This window comes from Thermoascus crustaceus, assembly GCF_041956765.1.
Source record: "Thermoascus crustaceus strain CBS 181.67 unplaced genomic scaffold VTN00scaffold_2, whole genome shotgun sequence".
Taxonomy (NCBI): domain Eukaryota; kingdom Fungi; phylum Ascomycota; class Eurotiomycetes; order Eurotiales; family Thermoascaceae; genus Thermoascus; species Thermoascus crustaceus.
The window spans coordinates 730,370-748,265 of NW_027192528.1; the positions used below are offsets into that span (position 1 = coordinate 730,370).

The following is a 17,896-nucleotide window of genomic DNA, read 5'->3' on the forward strand; positions in this document are numbered from 1 at the left end:
GGTGGGTGTGCATGAACGGCACTACTAAGTAAGCAGGAGGCACGTCTCATTTACTTCGAACCACACAGCATGTACAGTAGAAGGGATGCTTTGATGTCTATCGCCCTGCGCGATCCTTCATAGAAGGGGATATTGCGCTCTGCGGCAAAAGGGAAAAGTGAATATGGTCTAGGATTTATATAGGTAGGGTCTCGTGAAGATGGATGATGTGGTCAATTCTGGCTGGCCATACTGATGGACAAGAGACAGAGAAACAAGAGGGGAGAGACGTCAATTGCTTGTTTGAGCAAGGCAGCAGATAATTTCAAGAAATATGGACCTTGGGTAAAATACTGGCATAGAACTAATGCATTCTCCTTAAGCAGGAGGTACTGTAGATTCCGGTGCAAAATAATATCATACTAGCTCTCAGTCACGCCATGACTAGCGATATCCTCATTCTTGGTGAGCAGGAGCAAGGAATGTAGCAATGACTTGTACGTTTTGCCTTTCAACGATGCTTTTAAACAGTTAATTACAGGCATCCGGGTTTGGATATAAACGAAACGTAGAGCAGCATGCAGAGTTAAGCTATTGAAAACGAGGGAAGGACCTAACGAAAAAAAGGAACGCTAATCTTATATCGTCGTGGAAAGCCATCATCGAATCCACAATATGTGCGAACAAATACTAACAAGTGGAAGGAAGAAGCCTGGAAGCATATCCTGTGCCGAAGATATCATATCAACAGAAAATGCGAGCCCCTTTTCTATTCGCAATTTATCAGTTCTCAGATAATTCCGTGGTTTCTTTGTTGATAAAAACGGTCGAGAAGCACCCGACAGAGTCGAGAACCGGTGACCGCGCTACCACCACAACAACACGAGTCTCTCAGGCAACCTCCTCGTCTTCCAGAACGTACGTGTATAAACAAATACATGCTCTATCTGCACTTTTCTTCAATTTTCATTATTTTCCAAAGGAGTATTTGTGCAAAGCAGCTGAAAAAACTACCTAGGTAGATAGGACAAGGATGATGGCCAAAGTATCCGCTCGAAAGCCGGCCCTCAGAAAGATGAGCTTCGTCTTAGGTATGATGGATACATAGATCAAAACATGATCGCTCATGGCATGGAAAATCTGTTCGTAACTGATCATAGCTTCGTGACTTTCGTTACCACCGCTGGCCCATGGGAATACACTGACGTGTATTAGGCACTTCCACCAAAAACGCTCACGCCTACCACTCGCTTTCATTTACATCCCATGGAAGATCGTCATCGGCCAACTCCGTGCATAAAAAGTACCGTGAGCTACTATTTCCCGCACCAAGGATGAGATTCTTCTGGAGAAGACGACCGATCTTCTCATCGACCTCTGCTCTCAGAGTTTTCATCATTGCCAGCGCGTTGCGCCTCGAGAAATTGCCATTGAGAATTTCTGAACCATTAAAGACTTGAGATAGACGGTTGTAGACAGCGCGGAAATACTCTGGCTCGCTCAGGCCTACGAGCCTCTCATCCTTGTTAAGCTCCAGAAGCTGTCGAGCCACAATCTGGGATAGCGCAGGGTTCTTTGCGCGGCTCCATGACATGGTCTGCATTATCAGATACCGATAAGCCTTCGAAACGTCATCACGGAGTCGTCCATGGTAAATTTGAACAAGATGATTGACTTTGCTAGAAGCGTTGAGCTTCCCTTTCTCTGTCTCCCACCGTCCGACTACATGCACTAAAGCTTCACGGAAGAGCACCGGTGATCGAACCCTCTCTGCTAATTCTATTGCCCAGAAACTTTTACCCGCGATCTCATCCAGAACGCCGGGACTCAGGAGAAGGTTCGAGTCCAGGAAGTTTGACAGAATCGGTAGCGCCCGGTAAAAGTCAGCAATATCCACCAACCGAGCGAGATGGTTCAGGCCAGTAATAGAGCGCCGTTTGAGGTAGAAAGCACATAGCAGATCTTCAATAACATTTGCGGCCTCCTCTGTGTTCTCTATCTCCCGGGTTTCGGTTTTGGATGTCTAAATTTGATGCGAGTCAGCTACACTTCTGACGACGCGAGAAAAATAGAGCCCTGAATCTTACCTTTTCCAAGGGCTGCAGGCCCCAGCTTCCGTCATTGTCAGCTTGCGCCACATACTGGTATCGAATGCCGTGGGCAACTTTGGATGACACATCATCGCGATCTGAGACGTTCCCAATGTTGCTGTCCATAAACTTCCTAAAGAAAGCCGAGTGCAGCTTTAGGATGCGGGAATGGACATAGAATTTGTAGCCAAAAACATCCAGACATGTATCTGGACTTTCACCAAATGCTTGAAAGATGATTGGCTGATTCGCATCTCTGGATACCATCTTGGTCGTATGCAAGCTGCTGATATGAGACTGTTGGCTTCATTCACAGCACGTGTTTAGGGGTTTATTACCTTCTCAGGACTGAGTTTGAGTATATCAGGCCTTTCGGGACTAACAGATGAGGTATGAGTTGAGACGAGAGGACGTAATGGGAAGTTCGGACGCAAGGATGAGCTGTGGACTTCACTTGGCACATGTGTCAGGGAAGACAGTGAACCTTTCACCTGATACAAGAGAAGTGAATTCAATTGGGTCATTTTCTTTGTGCAAAGATTTATACGTCACTGCCTAGCCAAAGCAGTGAAGAGCAGGTGGAGTTTGCGAGGCCAACAGCATCCAGTCCTCAGGTTCGATCCATATCGTCCTCTACATACCTTTGAAGATTGCTGCATTGCTAATATCTCCCTTCTTTATGCGCTGACATAACCACCAGTTAAGGTCTTTGCAACTGTCCATTCTTTGTGGAGAATCGGTGTTTTGGTTGCAAGTTCGATACTAAACGGCAAGTCATGCTACGACCTGCGTGGCCTAGCATGCAACTGTGTCTTATCTTGACGTGATCTTCCTTCTAACATCTCTTTTGACGGAGGACGTGACCGGCACAGATAGTTTAAATCGGACCTCGTCCACGGAGACAAAGGAAAGGATGATATAATATATTGCGGATGCCAAGTTCAATTTCCTGGACCTCTGCATAGGAAAGTAAGCGTAAGTCCATCAGAGAACCCTCATTGACGAGGTAAAGCCCAACCAAATTGTAATGAAGGCTTATTGCTGAGTGTTCTTGAACTGAGACAAGTTGGAGTATGCCAGCGCCTACCTGGACCTCCAAAGTAGGCATCTGGATAGTGAAGGTGGAAAGTTACGATTGACACTATATGCGCAGGTCACACTCAGACGGTTTAAAACGCTCAGAAAAGGTAAAACCTAGGCTGCTTCTTTTTCTTCTTTCATTATAGATTGCGAAAGCAAAAAGGACGAGTTCTTAACAAAAACCGCTATCTTATCCTATCTCTATAGGAAAAAAAAAGAAAAGATACAAGAGAAGGGAGCACTGACAACAGGAGCTATCTTCTAGCATTCTTTCCTAACTATCCGCTGCTTTCAGCCCATTTCTCATCCGAAACGGATCCATGCCCAAGTGAGTGATAACCAAAGGTAACCTTCAATCGAACTGCTCCTTCACAAGTCCAGATCTACACTCACCCCAGGTTAGGCCCACAGGCATATAATCTGGACATTCACTTAATGGCACAGATTTCTGCCCCGAAAGAGAAGCAATCGGACGGAAAACACAGACCAAGAAGTAATAGACCTTCAGGATCATGAAATTTACCTTTTTTTTTCGATTTCTAGGACTAACTATGGATGATATTGCATCGTATGTGTAAGAGTCAAAGATGACAGTGAACAATCCATAAAATCTAGGGCGACGAAGAGAAGCGATTACCTATAACGGATTTGATGTCCTGTCCCGCGCCCATCTCGGTTCTCATCCATCACTTCGCATGTTTTGCAGCCCACATGGCGAGAAGAAGAGGAAGAAACAACCTTCAGAGAGGGCGAGCATGGTGGTAATGACCATATTTCGTTTGTCTCTGGAATTTAGCTTGTCCTACGGCCTGGAGGTTGCGTGAAAATCCTCGATGGCTGGGCTAGGTGCTAGCACAAAATAGTTATCGTCCGAGCAAAGCCATTTGCGACTTGACAGAGTTCCGGTTTCTTTGGAGTTGGGCGTAAAATGACCCGTTATTTTCCTTTCCTTCTTTCACCTTGTTTAGTCTCTTTCCACCCTTTTTCTTCCTGAGAGTCGTCGTGTTCTCATATGTTCAGGTTACATTGGGTACATACGTCTCCTAGGTACTGTCGAGTACCTATTATATCTATCTACATTGAATGCACCAAGGCCAAATCTCGAATTCAAATCCTCGTATCGAACTCCGGATTTACCCACCGCGGATGCGGCGATTTAGCGTGTAACGTCCCTCCGAACCGATGCAGCAGCGCGAAGAGCGGGATTCCACCGAAGAAGACGATGATTCCCTGCGCGGCGAAGGTCCAGGTCCACCCGCTGGATGCTTGCCAGGGAGCAATGAAGAACTGGTTTGTTCCGTCAGTAAGTGTCAAAGCAAGCATGGCTGAGGTAGGAAGGGGATGGGAACAGATAGGGACTTACCGGATTGATGAAGGCGCTCAGGTTGAGGAAGACGGCGTAAAAGGTGATCACGCTCATAGATTGCAGCGGGTAGCTATCGACGATGTAGCTGCTGATCACAGTGTTGCCGATCTGGATGCCGGCTGCGACTGCAGGTTTTCTGTCAGTCTGCGTGTCACTCCTATAGGGAGGAGGTTCTTACAGAGGAAAAAGGCGATTTGGCCCACTATCCAGTGGTACCCCTTGTCGATGCTGATGCCCCAGACAATCAGGCCAACTAGGAGATGACAGATCAGATTAGCCATCTTCAACTCCAGATGAGACTTCAGACTTACTGGAAGTGATCAAGATAGCCGGATACGCCAACCACAGACGCATCTCCGCAACGCGAACATTGTTGTTCTTCTTTGCCAGCCTGGCAACGATATAGTCGCTCAACTGCCCCGAGCAGAATATCTCGGAGAAGAGTGTCCCCAGCAGCAGACCAAGGAACAGCAGTCCTTGGATCAGAGGGGTATACTGAACGTACGCAGCAGGCAGCATCGTGATGACGGACAGCACCCACCAGTACCACACAAAGGAATAGCCCAGGACGCCAATGACCACAATGGGGAACTGAAATGTGAGGAGGAACCGCACAATGGAATCCCATGGTTTGGGGTGGCGCATGCCGGGAACGGGCTTGAAGTTGAGAAAGAAAAGCTTCTTCGTTCTGGGCAGATCAACATCCTCCGCACTGCTCTGCCTACGGCCGATTTTCTCAATATCTGTCACTGCTAAAGGTCCTCCGTTTCCCACCATAGGCATCCGCTGCAGCATAAGATTGCGTGGGTACAGAGTCTCTGGCATGAAGAAGAGCTCAAGGACAAGGAGAGCTGCGAAGAGGATGGCATTGAACCAGTTTATCCATGCAGCACTCACGACGTTCAAGAATCCTCCGACTAGGGACAGATCAGTTCATAAATAGTCCGCGCCAGGAACGAATCAACTTACAAGTCGGGCCCAGTAAAAGTCCAGAGTCGATGGCGAGAACCCATAGACCGAGCTTCTGGCCACGCTCGTACTCGAAGAAGAGGTCACCGACTAGTCACAGTCAGAAACGATATTTCCAAGGCGTGAAAACGACTGGAAGTACTTGCCTACAGCCATCCCCACAGTAGAAGCAGGACTGACCCCAAAGCCCTGGAAGAAACGAGCAGCCATATACCCTTCATACGTATCGGCGACAGCAGCGCCAATCGTAGAGACCAGGGAGATGATAGTTCCGACGATGAAGATAATACGGCGGCCATAGATGTCGCTGAGTGAGGACCAGAAGAGAGGACCGACGGCGAGACCCAGCGCCGGAATGGCGACGGTCCAATTTACTTGCGAATATGAGATGTCGAACTGCGCCTGGATGTCGGGGAAGGACGGCACGGTGGTCGTCGTGATATATGTGAATAGGAAGTATCTTTAGACGGTCAGCACTTCCAGATACGACGACCAAGGGGCTCCATTGGCGACGTTGAAGCTCAGGAGACCATACTTCAACATCACAATTCCCAGAATAATATGCTTCCGCAGACTGGACCAGTTCAACGGATCAAGAGGGTCAGAAGTCGGCTGAGGATGCAACTTGATGCCATCACTTGTCACCTCACTCCCCGCAGGTGCATCGCAAATAACCCCGTGGCTCGTCGAGACTGCAACTTTCTTCTCTTTGAGACTGTTCGAGGTATCTGTCGTGATGGCCTCTTCCGTGCCGGAGACCTCCTTTTGCTTCTCCTCCATACTGATGACCGGATGCGCGAGATGTCACTATCTCTTTCCTGGATCTACTCGATAGCAGGATTATGCAGACGTGCATATGTACAACCCAAAAGAGCAAAACAACAATGTCGGACAAAAAAAAAAGCAAGGAATACAAGCTGGAAGCTAAGGCGTCTTTACCTCGCGAGACTCAAAACAAGAAGCGATGAATATCGGGGTCATATAGTTACTTTTGCTTATCTTCCCATATTAGATGCGCCTAGCTAGTCTCTGGTCTAGAGTACATGGACATCTCAGCGCCGCGTGGACATCGATGTCACAGATCAGACCAGTCGAACCGCACGGCGCACTCGATGCCAAACACCAACCAACATACGAGATGGATAAATTGCTTACAGGGTGGTAAGTCTTACGGTAGTCCCCATCCCCATGGAAGGTGATATCAAAGTCTATTTCTCTAGTCCAATCAATGGACCTCATCGCGATGCCCGGATGTCATGGTTTTCCGGTCAACGGCTGATTCATCTTCATGGAGGTTTCCTCTGTCGAGTTTATCTCAATTGAGTATCGCGATCCGGTCTGAATAATGATGTACCTTGACTGATAATAACGGTCAGTTCTAAGAATAATGACCCTGGGTATACCCGTACAGGACCTGGCACCTACGGAAACAAAACACTGATAACCTGCCGTCCCGCGAACCGCATAGTAGCCAGTCAGTCAAAGTATGGGTTTGACTTATCTCCGATACGCATGCTAGTGGCTAGTCTCTTTCGATGTTTCGCGTGGGTGACTAGAAAGGTCTGACGCGATGCCGCCAATTGAGGGCTAGGCCAGGTTCAGATAAGGATAAGCGGTTGTTATCTATAGCAGCTTATCTGCTATCTTACGGCATATCTGGCTGGAGAAAACCGGATAATTAATTGCATAATCCAAACAGCGTATTCTGAAATGAAACGGATATCAAACGGCGATGCAGATGCAGGGGAGATGCTTATCGCACGTGGGATGCTGCACTGAACCGTAGTGGAGAGAACTAGATACGGAGAATATGTACTGTGTATTGCACAGAAATAACATGCAGGAACCAAATCGTAAGTCCAGAATGATGCATTCCATGCATATGTGTGCACATAAGGTTAAACAAACAATGCCATTGTCGGAAAAATATTTGCTTTTGAGTACAGTACAAAGTACAAAACACAAGCAACAGGTGTAGTAGACCACTACGTACAGTACCTAGAGAGAGGAGCATCTTCTTTCTAACCTCAGGTAGTGCGTGTCGTTTATTGCCAAGCATAAGTTATGCTCAAGTGCCTCGAGTACTTGGAGTGCGTATCCTACAACAGCACAACGATCTGAAGTATTCTTAAACTGACCTAAACATGTGAGAGAGGTAGACTACCTACGCATTAACTAGTGAGGGTAATATAGGGCTGGAAGTTCAGTTTCACATGTGTTAGCCAGGTACTTACTGTACGTGCGTAGGCTAAGTAAAAGGCCGGTCTGGAGCAATATGCAAGACCCATTGCGGGTACCTCCACAAGCTGTCATGTATGACACTGGCAACAACGTGGCGTCCGTCACTCCATCCATAATAATAATAATGGCGCTCTGTTGTGGGAGACATATCTTATGCCCATCTTGTCCACCCGCCGAAACATCTCCGGCGATCTCCGCCCCCAAAGGCGAAACGTAACCGACTCCGCACAACTCCCGTCTTTGGTTTCCGCCTACTAAACCCGATGATTAACAAATAATCATTTAGCTCTCGCTTCGACTAAGAGATACGCCCAGGAACGTCGGTGAGATAATATCCGTCACACTGCGGCGTGCGCACGTCCTTTGCCGGCATCTGATAGTCAAAAACGACTTATCTGACGCAACTGTTGGCTCGCGACTCGTGAGTTTTGCAAGTCTCGCCATGTCACTTCTCACTGATTAATCGATTGACCGTTGACCACAGGGCGTGTTTCCTTTGACTCAGAAAATTATGCACTCCGGATATCGGTCTGGATCGCCCGGCCTCGACTGGGTCTCTCGGCCCCCAGAAGGACCCCCATGTTGGGCCTGTGGCCCGTGGGATCACCATGGGCCCTTCTTTGCTTCCCCAAAGCTAGATCTCGATAATTGATCTGTCATTGGTCGTTTGGTGGTTCCTTGAGCTGTTTTTGCTTGCTTCTTGTTTCTCTGTGCTGCCTGCTTTGCTTGTCTGCTGGGAGGGAACCCTCTGCTGGAGTTTTCGACCGTTGATCTTTTTCTCTTTTTTTTTTTCTATTTATACACTATCACTGATGCACTCTGCCTCGACTGAGCAGAGAAACCTGTGAACTGTTTCCTGATACCCCGGGTTATCTCCCTTCTTACTTGCAGCTTGACCGTCCCAATGGGTGGAGATATCCCCGCTGCGGGCAGTGGCGGCAGCAGAAGCAGCAACAACGAGGTCGACATCGACGACAGGCCTCTTCTGGCAGACACCACCCCACCCAACGAGTACACACGTCTCCTGCCAAAGGGCCCGGGGAGTGAGAGTGCTTACAGCAACGGAGATGACGACCTCTATCCTCGTGAAGACGAGGGCCGGTCGAGAAGACGACTCGTCCTGGACGAGTTCCTGCTGCTCCTGAAGGGCTCGATCCCCGTCATCCTGGCCTACACGCTGCAGAACAGCCTGCAGACCATCTCCGTGCTGGTCGTGGGACGTTCCTCGCCCGAGAACCTGGCCACGGCCGCGTTCTCGTACATGTTTGCGATGTGCACGGCGTGGCTGATCGCGCTGGGAGGGACGACGGCGCTGGATACGCTGGCATCGTCGACCTTCACGGGGAGTTCGAATAAGCATGATCTGGGCATCCTCCTGCAGAGAGGGTTCCTCATCTTGGGTCTGTTCTATGTGCCCGTGGCGATCCTGTGGGCGTGCTCGGAGCCGGTGTTCAAGTTCCTGGGTCAAGATCCGGCCTTGTCGAGGGACAGTGCGAGGTTCTTGACCTGTTTGATCCCGGGTGGTTTGGGGTATATCTACTTTGAGGCCATGAAGAAGTACCTCCAGGCGCAAGGTATGATTATTTCCGTTTCAAATGGTACAATACGTTTTCCAGGCCACTAAGTTGAGACTATACACAGAAATCATGCGTCCTGGGACCTACGTCCTCCTCATAACGTCTCCCCTCAATGGCTGTCTGAACTACCTCTTCTGCTACACCTTCAAGCTCGGCCTCCTAGGCGCACCCCTCGCAACCAGCATCTCCTACTGGCTTTCCTTGGCGCTCCTGGTCCTCTACGCCCGCTTCATCGCCGGCTCCGAGTGCTGGGGCGGCTGGACGCGCCGCGCCTTCCACAACACGGGCACCTTCGCGCGCCTCGCCTTCATGGGCATCATCCACGTCGGCACGGAGTGGTGGGCGTTCGAGATCGTCGCCCTGGCCGCAGGCCGACTGGGCACGATCCCGCTCGCGGCCCAGAGCGTGATCATGACCGCGGACCAGGTGATGAACACCATCCCCTTCGGTGTCGGCGTCGCGGCCTCCGCGCGTGTGGGCAACCTCCTCGGCGCGAAAAACGCCCCTGGCGCCGCGAGAGCGGCCAACACTGCCGCCTGGCTCAGCATGCTCCTGGGCACCGTGGTGCTCGCCATCCTGATGGGCACGAGACACCACTTCGCCAAGATCTTCAACGACGACCCGCGCGTCGTCGACCTCACGGCGCACGTCCTGCCCTACGTCGCGCTCTTCCAGATCGCGGACGGGCTGAACGGCAGCTGCGGCGGCAGTCTGAGAGGGATGGGCCGCCAGCACGTCGGCGCCGCGGTCAACCTCGTCAGCTACTACTGCGGCGCGCTGCCCCTGGGGATCTGGCTGGCCTTCCACGGCTGGGGGCTCAAGGGCCTCTGGGTCGGGCAGTGCATCGCGCTGTATCTGGTCGGGGCGCTGGAGTGGGGGATTGTGGCGCTGAGTGACTGGGAGAGGGAGGTTGTGAGGGCGTTCAAGCGGATGGATGTGGATGTGGATGTGGACGGGCGCGTGGAGGCGGGGATGGAGTATTGAGTTTGAAGGGACTATATTCTGACCACCCTACTAATATCTCCGGAAGGTAGTTGAAAACAAGTGACTCACGATGGACATGAATTATTCGATGATACCGGATACATAGAAAGAAATCCTAGTATATGAGGTCGACAAAGCGAGTGACGTCATCTCTCCAAGGACCGCTCCAATCCGTCCCCCTCCTATAGAACATCTGCAAAGACAAAAATATTGATTAATACCTCATCCCTCGTTAGTAGGTGTGCTACTCCTCGCGCACAATCTGCAACTGACATGATTGCGCGAAAGAGATGACTGAGAGCAATTCCTCAACCATGGCTGCCGGGGTACTGCTACTGGAAGTTGTGGTAGTAGTGATCATCTCATGTCATCCGATTAATAATAATAGCGACAGTAATCATAAATAATAGTATTGGACAAAAGATGATAATGGATAAGCGAACTAACCGGGATGTGATGTATCAATGTCCCTTTCCCTTCTCCCCTCGATTAGTGTCGGTAAGAGGAATCAATTGATCCATGGATTGTGACGTAAGTGTTATCGTATTACTTTTTGTTGTTCTGCTTTCTTTTCTTGTCAAGTTCCATTTCGAACGATTTCGATCGGGGTTGTCCCGGGGTTAGGTGAGGTGAGTTCCAAGACGTCCTTAGACAGGGTCCTCTTCCGACCTGCCTTTTTGAGTCAATCAATCGATAGGCCAAGCACTGTATATCTGTTCAGGACGCTTAAGGGTAAGTACACGAGACGTGGATAACAAGAAGCTTTTTTTCCTACGATGCTCGTGTCAGGGCTGATTTAGCTAAGTTCCTTTCAGTTAGTACTCAGTATCAGTTAGCATACTTTTTTTTTTTTTTTTTTTTTTTTTTTTTTTAGATATCTTCCCGACCAATCCATACAGTAAGGTCTGGGAAAAACGAGGGGCCACGATGGGATCGACACAGCCCTAACTAGCCCCTGGTCTAGCGCGTGCCTGTGTTCCGCGGGTTTCGCTTCACGTTTCTCTTACCCTATCGACTATCGATTTATCAACGCCGATAAGCCGATATGGATTATGCACTGACTGATATGAGCTATGGGCGGGCCTTCACGAGGACCATGACCCAGACGTGTGCCATGCTTCGACATGCCGACTTGACGTGCCTGCAGCATGCAGGTGCAGAACATTCTGCCGCGGAAATTTTCGAGCTCTTTGGCTAATCGACATGTGAGGTCCAGACCTGAAGGTTCTCTGCTCTTTTCCCCGGATAGGAAGGATGATGGCGATGCCCTCGTACCTAGGTTTCGGGGATGACGAGACGATAACACACCCTCTGTATGTCTTTGTTTCTGGCCATGAGACTCTGCTCTGACAGTACCCCCCACCCCACATGGCCTAGTATAGTAATCTGCTCTGTGTTATCGAGGTCGTCATCATAGCCACGGCTATGGTCTTCATGCGGGTGAAACTGCATGCACAGCGTCAGCGGGAATCGCGAACAAAAAGGGAAGCAATGGAACCGCAAGTCCTCTCTCGTAAGGGAAATCCCCGTCGTCTTTCAAGGAACAGACACGGCTGGTATCGCGTGGATAATCCTCCAGTATGTAATGGGTCATCATAATGTCTTTCCCACCATCCTATCCGACCTGTCCTGTCCTATCCTGTGCTTGGATATGGGATGGGAAGCACGGTCACACCCGTATCAACGCAACGCGCGTTCAGCAGGTCTCTTGTCTCTTGCTCTTAGGTAAGAGCAACAAAAATGAGGTCGACAGACATCCTTGTACCGAGGCTGGTTGCTTCGAGGGAAGTAAAACGAATGATATGGCTCTGGTTCCGATCGGATTCTCTCTCCAGATCCAGGTCTCCGGGTCAAGCAAGCTCTCTGTCTGCCGCGAGTGCAGCAGGTATATCACGTAGCGGTGTCCGTTATCTCTTTTGTCTTTTTTTTTTCATCTCCTCATCCCTGATCTTGATATTTTCTCCCCTGAGACATCTCCCGTAGAACAGAAGTAGCAGTCAGCCAGTCACCATGATCGTCCCCGCATTGGCTATCACAGCCCTCGGGGCTGTCGTGAGCGCGCACAGCGATCACCACCAGATGCCCATGGCTGGTCCACACCAGGGTCTGTGGTATAACACCCTGCCTGGAGATGGTGGGAAGCAGGTAAATGAATCAAGGAGAGAAAGGTCTGTTGGAGGTGCATCAGAATTGACCGGTGCAGGCGGACTCTGTCTTCTCGGGCATCTCGACGTTCGGACGGCTGCCGTACTTCCCGTGTCTGGCGAGCGAGGACGAGAGATATGATATTGCGTTTTTGGGTGAGTGACTTCTTTGTCCGGCTGTTTTCGTTTTGAATCATGCGTGATATTTGACCTGTCTGCCGCTTTCTGGTGTCAGTTAACACCATTTATATATGGCATCGCTGGAACCGTCCCCAAGTTCCTCGTTCTGACGTACATTACTAACTGTCCACTTCTTCTGCTACAGGAGCCCCATTCGACACCGGAACGTCCTACAGACCAGGCGCCAGATTTGGCCCCAGCGGCATCAGACAAGGTTCTCGCCGTCTCAATCTCTAGTATGTTGTTGTCCGGAAGAACTCTAAGCTTACATCTGCTGCGCGGGCAAAGGCTCACGAAAACTGGGGTTCAGCGGTGGCTACAATGTGCCTCTCCAGGCGAATCCGTTTCACAATGAGATGAGGGTCATTGACTGTGGTGATATTCCTGTTACTTCGTATGTTTCTTTTCCTTTTCTTTCCGTTATCTTGTTGGAAGAACCAAAGGCTAAGGAGTTCTACAGATACGACAACGCCTGGGCCATCCAGCAGATCGAGGAAGGCCACAACAGCGTCCTGATGCGCAAGCCCTTCACCGATGCCGATAAGAAGGGTATCTCCAAGGCCGGCAAGACGCTGCCTCGCATTATCACCATGGGCGGTGACCACACCATCACCCTCCCCCTGCTGCGAAGTATCAACAAGGCCTATGGGCCTGTGACCGTCATCCATTTCGACAGTCACCTGTAGGCCCTACTCATTAGCCTCAAATTACACAGGGACATTATATCCGCTAATTACAATGATTCAGGGACACATGGAAACCCAAAGTCTTCGGCGGAGCGCCCAGCAAGGTCGCCTCCATCAACCACGGCACCTACTTCTACCACGCCGCCATGGAGGGCCTGCTGAGGAACGACACCAACATCCACGCCGGCATCCGCACCACCCTGTCCGGTCTCTCGGACTACGAGAACGACGGATACGTCGGGTTCCAGATCGTGGAGGCCCGGGAGATCGATACCATCGGTAAGCACGAACAATCAAAAACGTCCTGAAGGGCAAAGGGACCGGCCAGTTTATTTTTATTAACCATGTTGGAAACTGCCGCAGGAATGGACGGCATCATCAAGAAGATCCGCGATAGAGTCGGCACCGAGAACCCCGTCTACCTCTCAATCGACATCGACACTCTTGACCCGGCCTGTAAGTCATAAGTTCATAAAGTCACACATACCATTCTATCATCCATTATACCTACCTACCTATTATTAGTTCCTCCATCATCAATTCTTCCAATATACTTACCAACTACTTATCAATACAACAGACGCCCCCGCAACCGGCACCCCCGAAACAGGCGGCTGGTCCACGCGCGAGCTGCGCACCATCGTCCGCGGCCTGGACGGTCTGAACCTGATCGGCGCGGACATCGTCGAGGTCGCGCCCGCGTACGACACCAATGCCGAGTTGTCGACTATGTAAGTCTCATCCCCTGCTCCTTTTTACTTTATTACCTTCACACACACAGGAGGCGGAATGTTTCTGACAATTTTTTTTCTTTCTCTTCCCAGGGCCGCCGCGGACATCCTCTACGAGATCCTGACGATGATGGTGAAGAAGGGTCCGCTCACGGTGTCGGAGTCGGATGAGCTGTAGGACAAGACGGACACATCGTACCGTTATCATATCGAGTTCTTCGACCTCGACTCAGATGCGGAAAGAAGAGGTCTAGCATATGTATGACGAGGACGGTATTCTGTTGGACATCGGGCCTAGAGCAATTGTTTGTGTCCTCGTAGGAAGAGAAGAGGAGAATTTCGGTCGGTCGGTATCGGGTAAATCAATCACAGCGGAAGCATAAATTCCTTGAGACTCGAGAGTCGACTAGTATGATTTGGGTTTTGAGGAAGAAATACAGAAATAAATAAAGCCGGATTGAGGAAGAATAGTTGGGGACTATGACCGGTGTTGTGCTTCGTGTCGCGTGAAGTCCAATGGAGTGACAATAAAAAATTGAAATGAGATAAAAAAATTATAAAAGAGCTACTTGTTGGTAGAGCATCTGTCTTTCACAGAAATTGCTTTCCGTACGTTGTCACCATCTATCTATATACAGTACAGTACAGATAATGCAATAAAGTACAGTGACAGAATAAAATTTCCTGTTTTTAAAAAAAGGGGCGCAATTGGTATCACGATGTTTTTTTCGTCCTCATTCAACATGCATTGAATCCAAAAGTGATTTTCAATCCAGAAGACAGCGCCAAACCAATCCACCAGCCCGCGGACATTGAGTCAGAAGTACAGAACAGAAAACAAATAGAGCCGAGTAACCCTGATAGAAGGACCTCCGCTCGAATACAGCAAGAGAGGAAACAACGATCAGGTCAGACGAGGTTTCGGTTCGATTCGACTCCAGGTCAGGTCAATCGGACACGGGGCATCGGCGATCCATGATAGAGAAGAAAAAAAATAATAACAGAGCAAAAGGTATATCCTGCCCTTGGCCGACTCCAAACCACCAAGCTGAACCGTCTGCAGAACGCCAGAAGAGACCAGAAACACGCCATGCCGTTATAAAAACAAGGTCAAGAACGGAGAAACCACAAAATGCCACACTAACCCGCTGGACGACACGATCATAAGTGGCCATTCAGCCTCACTCGGTAGAGACATGTATGATTAGCACCCCAATTTGAATTGACGCGGACCACGACCTTATCCACGCGGAGAGCAGGGATGTCGATGATGGCGTCCAGACTGAACCGCTGGACATGTTCTTCACTATTGATATCGTACACCCACTTCCCCACGCGGTAGAAGGATGGTCCGAGAAGCCGGTCATCCGAGTAAGCCGTTTCTGGCTCACGTGGATACGTCTGGCGGAGAGTCTGCATGATGGTGTCGTACAAGGAGGCGGAGGAGGGCGCGCGGGCAAAGATCGGGGTCGTTGACAGCGTCGGAGACGGGGAAGAACCAGCAGCGGAAGGACGAGAGGAAGAGAAGAGGCGGTCTAAGAAGGAAGGGAGGATCCTGGATGAGGTGGAGGCGGCGGAGGGAGACGAACCCATGGTAGTGGTGGGATTCCGGTTGGGTGCAAACCGCACCCATAGTTCCATCTCGCGGGGTGCGACACCGGGAGAGAGAGACGCTCCTTTCGGGATGTGCTCGACAACGACCTCCTCCGGCACCGTCTGTCGGCCAAGCAGCACTGCCAATTGGGACATGCCGGAGCGCGGAACGCTGCACCAGCAGTCCCCGACACCGTCCCACGGAGTGAGGGCGGCGATGGGGGATTTTGGTCCTCGCTGCTGGTGGCCAGCGATGGAGTTGTAGATGCGCTGGAGGACGCTGCGGCGTCGGTCGACAGTGGGGCTGGTGAGATAAGGGTCAATCACTGCGCCCATCCCCAGCGAGAGGAAATTGACTTTTGGTGTTTCTTTGGGCATCTCCCGGGGAACAGCTGGTGTCGGCGGCACTGCTGTCACTTCAGAGGCCACCTTACTATACTCCGACTTGACGGAGCTCATTTCCTGGGACATTGACAAGACCTGAGACCCGAGTCTCTCGACCTGATTCGAGAGACGCTTTACGGTTTCGAAGTCGGAGGCGTTCGGTATGGTGTAAGGGGGCCGCACATTAACTGGAAGCGATGAAGAAATAGTGCGTGAGGCTGCTGCAAGCCTGTCACCGAACATATAGGCCGCAAGAACAGCTGTGAAGGCCGCTAGGACCGCGAGGACAGCGGTCCAATTGAACTTGATTCTGCGGGGAGTGATCGGAGTTGCGGTGACTTCGACACGCGGCACCATGAAATCGGCAGATTTTTCAGAAGTTGCTGGAGGAACATCGTCGACCGGAGATTCCCGAGGAGGAGTATGAGTTATGATAGTCTTAGCGGGGGCAGTAGAAACTGGCGGTGGAGACGGCGAAGACTCCGATTCAGACTGCTCGATAGCAGTATTATTTTGAGAGAATGCGAGAGCGGACACACGGCGAGCAGGACGAGCGTTGATGTTGCTGCCATCCTCGCGGTACCTGTTCGGCCTAGTGCGCTGGAGTTCATTTCTCTGGAGGTCACGCTCGACATTCCATGACACTGTCGACTCGTTGAGCGACTCTGCGCCAGCAGAGCCTGGACGGGGTGGAGATCCAACGTCCGGAAGGCGAGGATAAAGATGATCGCTTGTCAGACGGAGATGCTCCGGTAAGGAGGTGAAGCCAGAAGGAGCAGAAGGAGTTGACACAGTAGACAGAGTGCGCTGGACCGGAGGTGTGGGCGTAGCAGTAGAGCTGCCGGTCTGTATCTCGGCGGAAACTTTGGGAGGAGGTGAGAGAGAAGGACTCTCGGAGGCTTCTCGAAGCGCATCAAGCAGCTGTCGTTGGTCGGGAGTCGGCTGACGTTCAAAGCGTTTACGGCTAGGAGACACGCTGGCAGAAGAGCGACGCTGAGAACGGGTAATCATTTGCGGCTCGTTGCTGCTGCGCGCATGTTGCTCGATAGCTCTGAAGTCGACGGGTTCGTGGGCCTGTCGTAACCCTGCGTCGATATTCTCAGCCATTTGCCCCAGGTCCATTTCCGACTTCACATTCAGCTCGCGAGGAAGAGTCGGTGTTTTCGAGGAGCCATAAGCAAATGACTGCTTGCTCCGGATCTCCGGCAGACCGGGGTTGAAGACATCACCGGCAGGAGTCTCAGCACGAGCAGACCGTCTTGAAGACGCAACGGAACCAGAGCGGCGAGTGGTGGCACGTTTCGGAGGCATCTTCTCTTGGCAATATTTATGGCTCTCTAGTAGTCAAACGGAGTCAGAACCAGGCGTTGTGCTTGCTTAGAGGAAATTACCAAGTCCCATCAACAGCTGAAAATCATGATGGATAGCAAGCAAACAATGGCTCATCAAATGCCAAAAATGGAAATTGGGAAAATTGGCAGCCATAGGGTATAAACATAACGTGGTGGAAAGGCAATCAGGTATGCAAATAGAGAAACAGCGAGATAGTGGAAAACCAGACCAGATGCGCTAGCAATCACTCGGGTATCCAACGTGCGCTGTGGGCAGTAGGAAGCAAAAGGCAGTCATACATGTAGCAGGAAGGATTCAACGCAAGAATCTCAGCCTGTTCCAATCTTGAAAAGGGAAAAACGAGACAAACTTTGGAAGAAATACGGTTGAAGAATGAATGAACCACGCTTATTTCTCCCCCTTCTTTCATGCGGAAGTAACAGGTATGGATACTCACAATGTGATCGAAACAGACACGGTTACTCGGCTGAGAGCAATCAGGTAAACCTGTTTGCAGGATCCAGGCTGTGCGACGAAGACGGCCCTGCAGTCAGGGCCAG

At 50.6% G+C, this 17,896-nt stretch overlaps 4 protein-coding genes across 4 annotated transcripts; 2 read left to right on the forward strand and 2 right to left on the reverse strand.

Annotated features, from left to right (window-relative positions):
* Positions 1-1,219: 1,219 nt before the first annotated feature.
* Positions 1,220-6,264, reverse strand: VTN00DRAFT_3775 (uncharacterized protein; the record flags this gene model as incomplete). The annotated part of the gene is made up of 9 exons (XM_069430129.1): positions 1,220-2,002; positions 2,067-2,325; positions 4,291-4,436; positions 4,513-4,640; positions 4,694-4,768; positions 4,827-5,432; positions 5,485-5,574; positions 5,661-5,944; positions 6,020-6,264. The coding sequence occupies 9 exons, from the start codon at positions 6,262-6,264 to the stop codon at positions 1,220-1,222; spliced, it is 2,616 nt and encodes an 871-aa protein (XP_069289296.1).
* Positions 6,265-8,629: 2,365 nt separating this feature from the next.
* VTN00DRAFT_3776 (uncharacterized protein) lies at positions 8,630-10,286 on the forward strand (the record flags this gene model as incomplete). The annotated part of the gene is made up of 2 exons (XM_069430130.1): positions 8,630-9,299; positions 9,367-10,286. The coding sequence occupies 2 exons, from the start codon at positions 8,630-8,632 to the stop codon at positions 10,284-10,286; spliced, it is 1,590 nt and encodes a 529-aa protein (XP_069289297.1).
* A 2,010-nt stretch (positions 10,287-12,296) lies between these two features.
* On the forward strand, positions 12,297-14,205 carry VTN00DRAFT_3777 (uncharacterized protein; the record flags this gene model as incomplete). The annotated part of the gene is made up of 9 exons (XM_069430131.1): positions 12,297-12,431; positions 12,490-12,586; positions 12,756-12,846; positions 12,921-13,004; positions 13,071-13,292; positions 13,358-13,575; positions 13,660-13,752; positions 13,877-14,027; positions 14,121-14,205. The coding sequence occupies 9 exons, from the start codon at positions 12,297-12,299 to the stop codon at positions 14,203-14,205; spliced, it is 1,176 nt and encodes a 391-aa protein (XP_069289298.1).
* Positions 14,206-15,188: 983 nt separating this feature from the next.
* On the reverse strand, positions 15,189-17,315 carry VTN00DRAFT_3778 (uncharacterized protein; the record flags this gene model as incomplete). The annotated part of the gene is made up of 1 exon (XM_069430132.1): positions 15,189-17,315. One exon carries the CDS (start codon positions 17,313-17,315, stop codon positions 15,189-15,191), a length of 2,127 nt encoding a protein of 708 aa, XP_069289299.1.
* Positions 17,316-17,896: the final 581 nt, after the last annotated feature.